Source organism: Rattus rattus, chromosome 11 (assembly GCF_011064425.1).
Source record: "Rattus rattus isolate New Zealand chromosome 11, Rrattus_CSIRO_v1, whole genome shotgun sequence".
Taxonomy (NCBI): domain Eukaryota; kingdom Metazoa; phylum Chordata; class Mammalia; order Rodentia; family Muridae; genus Rattus; species Rattus rattus.
The window spans coordinates 5,482,381-5,494,402 of NC_046164.1; the positions used below are offsets into that span (position 1 = coordinate 5,482,381).

General features: G+C 43.3%; 1 protein-coding gene across 1 annotated transcript in view; it reads right to left on the bottom strand.

Moving 5' to 3' along the window:
- The window catches only part of Ccdc158 (coiled-coil domain containing 158), a 50,212-nt gene extending 48,282 nt beyond the window's left edge, over positions 1-1,930 (bottom strand). Inside the window, exons 1-2 of the mRNA XM_032916667.1 lie at positions 1,800-1,930; positions 29-246 (exon numbers count right to left, since the gene is read on the bottom strand). Coding sequence (XP_032772558.1) covers positions 29-246; positions 1,800-1,866 — 285 coding nt within the window. The 5' untranslated portion in view covers positions 1,867-1,930. The remainder of the gene's footprint in view (positions 1-28; positions 247-1,799) is intronic.
- Positions 1,931-12,022: the final 10,092 nt, after the last annotated feature.

Genomic DNA, 12,022 nt, shown 5'->3' on the forward strand with positions numbered 1-12,022 from the left:
GGGCTAGATAGAGGAGAACGCAACTCACTTCGTTCAGTCTTCTCTGCAAATCTTTAACTTGTTGTGAATATTCTTCCAAAACACGTTCAATGTGCTCTTTTCCAGGGTAAGAGGTGGACTTTCTAGGAGAATCAAGTTCCACTTCATATTTAGGAAAAAAGGGAATTTGTGTTAAAGTCCCAGCTGAAGACGTGTTTTCAATTATTGCACCATGAGTAGATGTTACAAAAAACGGGCTTGAAGAACCTAAATATTAGAGAATTCATTAGTCATAAATAACTGTGAGGCAAACACTATTGTAGGGGTTCCTCTAACGAACCCTGAAGGAGCACAGGCCTCATGGGAGACCAGGAAATGAAGTACAGCTGAGAGCACCAAGAACACAGGAGAATGAATAGGAGACAGGCTTGGGAGAGGGTAACCGTGTGACCTAGGAACTAAAGAGACTTCAAGTTTTAGGAGTGACAACCAACCAGTCTGGAGAACACAAGAGACAGGGCACTCAAGAGTGGACAGCTGGGAAGTCCTGGGCAGGAGCGACGCTGCTGCCACATCCAAGGATGAAATAGAGACCGTGAGGGCCTGGTGGTCATCCTTTGGAGTGTGAATCACTTAGCATGGTACAGCTTTGAAATTGGGAAGAGACCTGGTCATGGGAAATATTTCTCAGAGGCATCAGGACGCTGCTGAGGTAGGAGACCATGACTACTAAGTGGCAGACTGGTAAGAGATCCATAGCAAAAGCCCTCTAGCAGCTCAACAAAAATGGAGGTATTAGGTAGCCGTCTAAGCGTCTGGGTGCTGTGAGAATGCAGAAGGTACAGGGGCAGGGGCACTGGCACGCCCACAGAGAGAGCTGGTTCAGGAGTATAGCAGAGTCTGTACAGCTCTTGTACATCAGGATCACCTGAGACACTTTAAAGTAACACAGTTGTATCATTACCTACACCGCACTCTGGACCTACAGGATTTCCAAGTGTGAATCTAAGACGCTTCAGTGTTAGAACTGAAAGGCTAAGGCTGGGCAGTGATGACTCATTAGGCAGGAAAATAGGGGCTCCATAGCAATAATACAGCAGAGGGCTGAGGCAGGAGACTGATCACAGAGGGCCAGCGCTTGCTAATAAGATGTGTGCATAGGGCGAGGAAGGGGCTGGAGGGCTCGGGAATTAAAGCACTTCTTGATTTTGCACAGGATCCAGGTTTGGTTCCCAGGACCCAAATGGTGGTTCACAACCATCTGGAACTCCAGATCCATCAGATCGGATACCCTCTTCTGATCTCAGAGGGCGCCAAGCACACATGGGGTGCATAAACATACCAGTAGGAAAAACACTCGTACAAGTAAAGCAAATCTTAACAAACAAACAAACAAACAAACAAACAAAACGTTAGTGGTCAAGAAGTTGTGAACCTAGGATCTTGTTAGGCCACCAGGGGGTCAATGTTAGTAAGAATGACGCTGTACCTAAAGCGAGACGATCTGACATGAGCTGAGTTTAACCAAGGAGCCCTGGAGGAGACGAAGGTATGAGGGAAGCCGTAGCATCACCTCAGCACAGAAACGTTTATATAAAAAAGATAATGGACACATGTCAAAACCAGACATGCTCAGTTACAGAGCTAGGTAATCTCTCACTCAAAGACAGAATTATAAATGGTAGACACTCACAGCTAAGTTCTGTGCCTTGCAGTTAAAAACAAAGCACACTAAATAGGACCTAAGGTGGTTATTATGAAGATTGTTTAATCTGGATCCTCCCCGCCACCCCCGTTTTTGTTTTAGAAAAGATGCATACCTCCTTTGGATATGATGCCACTTGATAAAAGATCTTCCTTTTTTGATTCACAAGTTTTTGATTCCATGTTAACTATTTTCTACCTCTTCTTAGGGATGTGAGCACTTACTTCCCTGTTAGGATCATTCAGTTCTTGTCTATGAAAGATAAAGCATTCACTCTTCGTTACGATCTTATTGAAAAGGCGTATAGGGAAGCAGGAACAGGCTTGGTTAATGCTTTTGACACTGTCCTCTAGAAAATAATTATGAATACAGAAATACCTTATTGTTACATAAAACTAATGTGCAAGTCAAATCTTACTGTAAAACTTGACTTTAAGACCAAAGGAGTTCTTGTTACTTTTGTCTGGACAGGGTCACCTAGACAAAACAAGTATCCTTGGCTGGCTTATAATTCACCATGTACACAAGGCTAGCCTTGAAGCACAGAGATCTGCCTGTGACTTCTTCGTAGGTGCTGGGATTACAAGTGTGTTCCATCATGCCCAGCCTTCAAAGGGTTACTAAAGAGAAACTAAAATTTAAAGATTAATACTTTACTTATTATGGTAACTAGTGATCTGACTGGGACAGTTATTCTTTCAATGTCTTATAAAACTATATTGCTAAATAATCAAAATTATCTCCCTAACAAAAGCCTCAAATCAGCAAATTAGATGTCATTAATAAAAGCTGAAAAATGTATTTGATGTTAAATAGTATTTATAGTTTTACATTTGTTCAAGAGGTTGCTTCTAACTTTGGAAAATAATGGTGGTAGCCTAATTCAAAATTTCTTATTTTTACTCAAACAAGCATAAAATCAAGATGGAAACCAATAAAACTATGTGTGTTCCACACTGTCAGTGCTTTAAAGACAGAATACCTTCAAAGATCTAGCTAGAAATAGAGGAGTTAGCCCTCCCAGGCAGTTCCCCAGCTCTGCCGTGAACCACTGCTGTGGAGAAATGGGAGCAGCAAACCAGAGGTGAGCCAAAGCCAGTGCAGACGACTACACTCAGAGCCAGTGAAACAGCAGACGCCAAGACACGGAGCCCACATGGGCCCTGAGTATGGCTATCAGCCTCAGCAGCAGTGTGAGGAGGATTATATTTAAAAGAGGCAGCTTTCCTGAAGACAATAGGCTAAAGGGAAGAGAGAATGGAAGAGGGGAAATTAAGGACCCAGCAGGAACAAAACAGATGACACTGGAGCTTCCCTCTATACCTCCCACCCCACCATTACCACACAAGTTACACAGGAAGAGTGCATGCACAGCCCGGGGGTGGGGTGGGGGGCTCTCTGAAAGAGAAGGAACAAAAGCAGACCATCTCCATACAGAATGCACACAGAAGTAAGAGAATGTGCAAAGACTTTTCTGCTGGTCAAGTCTCCTCCGCCAAATGGCAGATGTGAAGCCAAAGAAAATTATTCCATGAAATTCCAAAGTAAACATTCTCAAGCAAGTATATACACCCTCACAAAGACAAAATAATTTTATAATAAAAAGTCAAGACAAGATACCAAATAGACAGCAAATATAAGATGCCTACCTACTAATTTCAGACAATACAGAATGTAACCAGCAGATGACAGAATTTCAGCCAGACAGCAGTTGTGACCTAAGTTTGAGGAGACTGCACCTCTCACTGACGGACATACAAACCGGCCCACACACAACACTTCTCTGAGGGCTGGGACTATAGCAGGCTGGTGGCTTGCTAGCCCGGCAGGCATACTGAGGCCCTGTGGAGCCAGCACTACAGCAGGTAGGTGTGCAGGGCTCCATGCCTTCTACTGAATGGCACTTGTGCCAAATGGAGACTCTTTCTGTGGGCTACACTAAAGCTCACAGACTCAGATACAGGCCATACCCCCATCCCTGTTCCCCCAATAAAAAAGTATGGAAAAGTTAGTTCAGTGAGTAGTGTGCCTGCTTGGCAAATACAAGGTCCTGGATTGAACCCTGTACCGCACAGCCTCCCACCCCCAAAGTAAGGACTATAGCATAGGGTTGGGGTATTCTCACTTTACAGCAGCCATTGTTTTACAAAGGTGCTTGGGGCCTCTATTTGGCATGGCTGTGAGTTATTTTGTGAACTTTAAAATAATGAAGTCTGTATAAAACAAAGCAAAACAAAACACCCAAAACCAAAAGCTCCCTGCAATTCAGTTTGCACTATTTGGGAATGACCATATGCTTATCAGTGATTCAATATTCCTCCACCTTGCAACACTTCCATTAAAACTGAAATACTCGGGGTTGGGGATTTGGCTCAGTGGTAGAGCGCTTGCCTAGGAAGCGCAAGGTCCTGGGTTCGGTCCCCAGCCCCGAGGAAAAAGAAGAAAAAAAAAAAAAACCCACAAAACTGAAATACTCTATTTTTAGGCACAAGTTTGCAAGATCATTGAGGACTTCTGGAATCGAAGGATTTTTTTTTCTTCAAGAAACCATAAAATTGTTGAGCTCTGCACTTGGATAATTTGAGGATCATAACATGAACTTACAAGTCTTTTTTCCCCCAGAAATTTGTAGTATGAGTGCCTTTATTTTTATTTCTTTCTTTATTTTTGTGGTACTGGGGAGCACGGTACACATAAGACAAGCTCTCTGTCATTGTCACTGAGCTACATCCCCAGACCTACCAGGGTCTACTTCAAATCTGAGTGGCTTGTTCTGGGACTGCCTTGTAATTGTCTACTACAAACACTTCTGCATCATTTAAATTTATGCATATGTTCACACTGAAAAGAGCCTTAAAACTGACAAAGGCAGTCAGGGTTGGAAGGTTGCAGAAAAGTCCTGGAAATCACACCCCACATACAAAGGCCTTTTGAAGATGTCTGTAGGTTTTGGTACAGCCGAGCTGAAGTGCTTAGAGCATCTTCTGAGCTCTTACTCCTCCTTCAACTCCAGTCTCCATCTCCACTCCTTTCCTTAGGACTCTTGTTTATGTGAACTCTTATTAAGGTGAACCCAACTACAATAGACTGTCTCCAGGGCAAAATGATTTACAGTTAAGTCCTATTTTGTTTGGCTGTGTTACTTAAAAGTAGGTCTATCCAGGTCCCCAGATTTATCAACTAATGATTCATACTTACCATTCTTTCTTCTACAGAAACTTAAGACTGGGAATTTCACAGGGTTGGTGTTCACTCCCTGAAGGGCAGAGTGAAGGTATAAGGAGAGCAATATTGAACAGCACTTACTGCCAGAGGATTTATTTAATTAAGAATTGCGTGTTAACATCATACTGATCTGCATTTTATTCTTAATCACATGCTTTCCCCCTAGCAGTTGTCATCCAGGAAGCATTACCTCTGTAATCATGAGACCAACCTTTGACATCTGTCAGATTATGATGTGGAAGTGGTGTGCACACTTCACAAGAGCAAAGGTTAACTGAAAGAACTCATGTGTAAGCCCTCTCACAGGATCTGCCTCAATTATATGCATACAGTACTACCTAGTAGTGTAGTAATAACATGAATTGGAATGCATCTTTATAATTTGGGTTGTGTACAGCAACTTACTGTCCCATAATAAATGATTTTATCTTTCTATTTATTCAGAAAGAAGATACAAGCTTTATGTAAGTTCATGAACACACAAAAAAGTAGAAACAACCTGGTTTAGCTAAATATAAACACAGGGCTACTGTAATATAATACAGAAGTTGGCTCTGCGGATCAAATGTCATCAGTATATCCCAGACAGTCTTTAATACTGAAGAGCACATAACCTAGACTGAGAAAGCTTCATAACTATTGCATAACTATTAGAGAACAGACATAGCTTCTAGCTCTGAACTTCAATTTCCATCTACACTAATGAGATGACCACTGAGCTTTTCAAACCTTTTCTAACCATCTGAAGCTAGGAACTATTCTCAGCCCTAGCTACCAAAACCTTTCTCAGGTCTATGAGAGTCATCCATGAAAACAGAGCTCCACTAAACAGTCTGGAAACCACAGATACAAAGCCCTCGTTGCTTTTATATTTAGATATTCCAGGTTAGCTACTCATCAAGTTCAAAACTGTTACTGATAATTAGTAGAATAAGAGATACCTTAATTTCTGGATATTCTTATTTTCAGTTACTTCTATTAATACCTGAAAAACGAAATTTGCTTATTACTATATTTCATTGACTAAAATTTACTGTTCCCCAAAAGTTCAATTTATAAAATTTTTAACATTTAACATTTTGAAATACTCGTATATAACAAGACAAGTTTATTTCTTTATTATTTGTATATGTTTGTGATAGCAGAGACATGTGTGTACCATGGCATGTGTGCTGAAGTCATAGGACAACTTTGTGGAGTCAGTTCTCTCCTTTCATGTAAGTACTGGGCTTTCTACAAACCCAAGTCCCAAGTGTACACATCATGGGCTTCTCTGCAGTGTTCAAGCTTGGGAGCCTCCTGAGATGACAATGGCTACCTGATGACCTCATCTGGGAAAGCATTTGACTAGTTCATCTCTAAAATTTCTAACATCCCATGATTTCCTACAGAAAACTCACAAAAAGGCACTTTTGATGGCTAATTTTAGTTACGAGCAAACGCAAAAAGAGGATGGATCTGCTTCCAGTAAGTCATCTTGGATAAATTTTAATGCATTTCATTGTACTAATCGTCCCTACGTATGTCTTTGCAATTTCATTAAATCTATTAAATCTGCTCTCATCAGTCCACTAAACCTGCTGTTCCGAGTTCTTAGCGTTGATGTGATGACCGTCACTTCCTGAGTCAGACCTGCTAGTATCCTCCGCTATTCTCCAACTGTCTAACCAGCACATACAACTAACTGATCAGTGCATTTGGCTGGGTCTATCTCTGTCACACAGTAGAGCTCAGTAAAAATACATTAGATGTGGCAAGTCACTGGGGCAAGAATTCTTTAATGATCTAACTTTAGTTCTATTAATTTTTTAATGTTCTCATCAGACCCACTATAAAATATCTTAAAAGGTATTCCTTGTTTCCCTTAAAAGCAATGTCATTTTCCTATCTTGCTCCAGGACTAGTGGGCAAAGCCCTTCTCATCTGGCCTAAGTCCCTCTTCCCTAGCTGAAAACCGTGCTCTAATGCAAGTCCCTCTTGTTATGCCCTGAGTATCAAACTCCTCAAGGTCTTCTATCTGCGTTGGTCTTTTCATTCTTCCTTTCTTCCCTAACAACTTCTAGGCTTTGGTTTAGAGGGTACAGAGAGGTTCAATACCATGTTTGATCCTATCATCTTGAAAATTGATGTGCTAATAAGAGAAAGGAAATGCCTCTTTAAATAAACAATCTAGTTGGTGTGCTTGGAACACAAATATAGTTTAGTTTCTCTTCTCATGTATAAACTGATAGGCTTCAAGTAAGTAATTCCTGTACTGTCTTAGTTAAGAGTTGTATTGCTCTGGAGACACCATGACCAAGGCAACTTTTTTAAAGGCACACATTTAGGTGGGGCAGGCTAACAGTTTCAGAAGTTTTATCCATTATCATCATGGCAGGAAGCATGGCAGCATGCAGGCAGACATGGTGCTGAAGGAGCCAAGGGTTCTACATCTTGATTCTAAGGCAGCCAGGAGGAGACTCAAGTTTCACATTGGACAGAACTTGAGCATAGGAGGTCTCAAAGCCCACCTGCACAGTGATGCACTTCCTCCAACAAGGCCATACCTCCTCCAATAAGATCACACCTACTCCGACAAGGCCACACCTTCTAATAGTGCCACTCCCTGTGGCCAGGCATTCAAATACATGAATCTATGAGAGCTAAACCTATTCAAACCACCACATGCACATGAAACATTTTGCACAAAGCCTCAAAAAGAGCAAGCATTTGATAACAATTATTGTTAATGGCACTTGGATAGTTTACATAAATAGAATTTCTTTTACTACCAAGGATAGAGCTGTCTTAGATCAATGCCAACCAAGGTTCTGCCTTGTGAACTTATACTGGGGAAAGAGAAACACTAATGAAAATAAAAGTATAATTTTAAAATTTTCAGTTAAAACATGACTTTGGAGATTAGCCTGGTGAAATGTGTGACTTAGGTGCATTGCTGTATGTTCAGTGTCCATAGTGACTGTAACAAATTACCACAAACATAGCAGCTAGAAACAACAAATATCTCTTCTTTTGTGATTCTGGAGGTGATAGTTCAGTATCAGTCTCCAAGAGCTTAAAAGCCAAGACATGGGCAGGCTCCAACCTCCTCAAATCCATTTTGTATCTATGTTGATCACCACCATACCTGAATTTATCCCCATCACTCCAGTCTCTGTCTTTGTAGTCTTACCTCCTTCCCCACCTCCTTCTGCTTCTCTATAATCTATGAGTTACATTGAGGGCAAACAGATAATTTATGATAATCCCTCCCTTTCGAGATCGTTGACTTTGAGGCTGGAAAGATGGTTACATCCTTAAGAGCACTGATTGCTTTTGCAGAGGGCCTGGGTTTGGTTCCCAGCACCCACATGATGGTGTACAACCATCACGTATGTAGTTCCAGGGAATCTGATGCCCTTTTCTGACCTCTGTGAGAATCAGACACTAATATGGCATACATAAATACATGCAGGCCAAACACTCACACACAAAAATAAATCTAAAATTTAAAAACAAATATTTGATTTAAATCACATATTCAAAAACCTTTTTTCCAAAACATTTCCAGGCTCCAGATATAAGGAGCTAATTTTTTAAGTGGAGGTTATTTAGGTTCTTATGTCACAGAGTTAGCACACGCACTCTGGAGACTGGTGGTTTAGAAAACTTCCCTTTTAAATAGATACTTTAGGTTTGGTTTTGGTTTTTGCGTCTGGGTCTCTCTACATAGCCCTGGCTGGCCTGGAGCTCTCTATGTAGACCTCACAGAGATCTGCCTGCCTCTGCCTTCTGAGTGCTAGAATTCAAGGTGTGTACCACCATACCAGCTTTAGATTTTAGAGTCTTAAAGTGGTTCACTCTAATACAGGAGAACAGAGTCAACCCCAAAACTAAAACAGCATGCACAGGCTTTGTATATATACATCAAATTAAAATTTAACCACTACATTTAGAGGGTAAATAGCACTATGACGAGAAATCTATTTTACACTAAACTAAAATGAATAGGTAACTGTATCAAAATTTAAAAAATGGTACTGGGATGATGGCTAGGCCTTAAGAGCACTTGCTGCTCTTATAATGGGTCCAGTGTTCAGTTCCCAGCACCCACATGGCTGTCAAAACGTTCTGTAACTCCAGTTCCTGGGGATCCTACACCCTCTTCTAGCCACCAAAAGGCACTCACATAGTGCTCTTACACACAGGCAGGCAAAACACTAAATTAAGATAAAATAAAAACACATCTTGAAAAAAATAATAAATGTGGCACAGAGGTGGGCATTTCAGATCTCTGCCTCACCTTTCCCACTCCCGTGGATTGTATGTACACACATTAGCAGTCCGTCCAACTCTCCCTCTGGAAAGATTCAAAACTCTGGACCTTTATTCTTATGTAGTTATCAGTCCACATCACTTGTCTTCTGCATTCCCATGACCCTAAAGCCAACCTGACATTTAACAGGAACAATGTCTAGGACAGCTCGAGTGGGGACTTCTTCAGTATTGTGGGGAAGGAAGGAGTCTGTTGCTGAGGGGGAAAATCTAGGACCCGAAGCGGATTATCAACAGGCGGATTATCACGGCGTTAAACAGTCTTATGTGGGAAGGAATACTGGTGACAGCCCGAGACCCCACTGTCTGTCCCCACGTCTTCCCATCTCTTCCAGAAGTTCCAAGGAGCCAGGCCGGAAAAGGTGAGCAGGGAGCAGGCTTGTTGGGCCCAAGGAATTCTGCAACTGACGCCGCAGTCACAGAGCCCAGTTTTCCCGCCACCGTCCCTCGAGAACTCTCCTAAAACAGCCATACAAAGTCATTAGGCTGCTACCACCTGGAAACAAGGCCGTGGAAAGTTCCAGAACAACAGGAGCCGATCCTGGTCTTCAAGAGAACGACCCTGCCCTGTCCCTCGAGGCGCACTCTGTCCCCATACCTGCTAACAACACCTCGTCCTAAGAGACCCGCCGCATGTCCGCGGGGGCCGCGGCCGCACCTGTGCGACCCTGCCGGCTCCCACTGTGCCCCGAGGCCGCGGCCCGCGCGACCGCTTCTACGCAGCGCAGCCTCACGAGGCCTCGAGCTCCTGGACAGCTGCTGCCTGACAGTTGGCCTCAAGGAATCTAGCGGGAGAAGGGCGGGGCGTGGGAAGGGCGGGGCGTGAGGGTAGGGCGGGGCGTGAGAGAGGAGCGGGGAGCTTGAGGCACGAGATAGGACACCGTGTGAGGGGCGGGGCGTGAGGAGAAGGGCGGGGCAGGAGAGGGGCAGGAAGGTTGAGGCTGTAGAAGAGGGGCGGGGCTTGAAGGAGAGGGGCGTGAGGGAGAAGGCGGGCCGTGAGAGGGGCGGAGCAGGTCGCAAGACCACGCCCCTGGACTCCTACGTCCTCTTCCCGACCCAAGGCAACCAGGCAGACTGGGCAAGCCACTTTTCTCTTTTCCCTACTGCCCAGCAGCCCCGCTCCTAGCCTCACTCTGCTGTCCTTCGCACAGAGGCTCCACAAAGATCCTCCCAGCTACCAAAAGGTAAATCTCTGTTACCTGCACGCTGAGGAAGGGGCAGGCTGACACCCGAACAGTCCGCTCCCCCTACTCTCCTGCCTGTTCAAGCTAACATTCAGAATTACTTGCATTTTGCAGCCTGCCTGTGATTAGCCTGTGCTTTTAACTTGCACCTTCGTCCAGACTGAGACTGTTTTTCCAGGTTCAGACGAATTCTCAGGGTAGTCGACCTTTCTGCTTCCGGAGAGCTGTTTCCTCCTCCGTGCTTCGGTTACTCTATTGTTAACTCTTAACGTGGAATTTATCAGCTTGAGATCGTACACTGAGACTCCTGCGTGCTGTTCAAGTTACCATTCCAATGAAAGAGTTCCAAAGAGGCGGAAGATGAGAGATACAACCTGTAGGGTTTGTTGTGGTTTTGAAGACAGAGACTCTACACGTTGCCCATGCTGACCACAAACTTGAGATCCTTCTGCCTTAGACAATGCTCTTAAAGAAATGTGTAGATCAACTCCTGCTTTGTGATGTTGAATTCTGTTAACTATCAAGGTTAAGTAGACTACAACAACAAATATACAGTGTATCAATTAACTATAAATATCAAACACTTTTATGTAATACAGTTACACATTGTAACAGTTTATGAAGCACCATTAAAGACTTTTATCATACCATTTACTGCGTCGGAGACATCAGGATTATAGTGTCAGGAAATTAAACCATAAACCTTAAGCAGAACATTAAGTGGCTAACCTCTGTGACTAGACTGAAAACAAATTCCAATTAGTTTAAACATTTTTATCTTTATCAAAACATAAGTGTGTTCTTAGGGCATGAAAACATTTTAATTGCCTAACAGGTGACTTTTATTGGTATCTCATTTTGGGTTTGTACCCGGAATAAAATTTTTTCTCTTGATTGGGGCAATGTGATGTAGGAAGACTCAGCCTAAATGTGGGTTCCAGCCCAGTTGGGAGTGGGAGGGAAACCTTCCAAAGATGGGTTTGTGGTTTCCCCACCATCTTTTGTTACCATCGGAACCCAGTTTCTTCAGCCTTCCCATGTGGACTGATGACCAGGAGCTCCCCAAGCTGCCTGTGCCAGCCTAAGACTGCTAAGGCACCCAGCCTCATGCACTGAATAGCTACTGGGTTTTGAGCATTTTCAGAGGGATACAGACCTTACTGTGAAAGGCAAGCTAATAAAGCCGTTCTTAACTATAATTCACTCTGTTGGTTCTGTTCCTCTAGAGAGCATTAATACAGTAGGGGTGCAAGTGGAGCCCAGGGGTCAGTGTGGGGTGTCTTCCTCAGAGAGCTCTTCCTCTGCCTTTTTGCATAGGTTCTTTGGACAAACATAGGTAGTCAAACTTGCCAAGCAAGTCCCTTTCCCAGGTGAGCCATACTGCAGGTCCCACCCCAGTTCTTGAGATAGGGTCTCTTACTGAGCCTGGAGCTCATCAATTGGCTAGACTGACCCACCAGCAAGACCCAGAGAGCTTTCTGTCTGTCTCCCCAAGCTGTTAAAGATGTGGATGCTGAGGACCCAAACTCCAATGGCAGTCTGAGCCATTTTCCCAGCCCCGCTTTACTGTATTTTTTAAAGAATTGAATAAAAACAATACCTCCTTGCTTTTTAA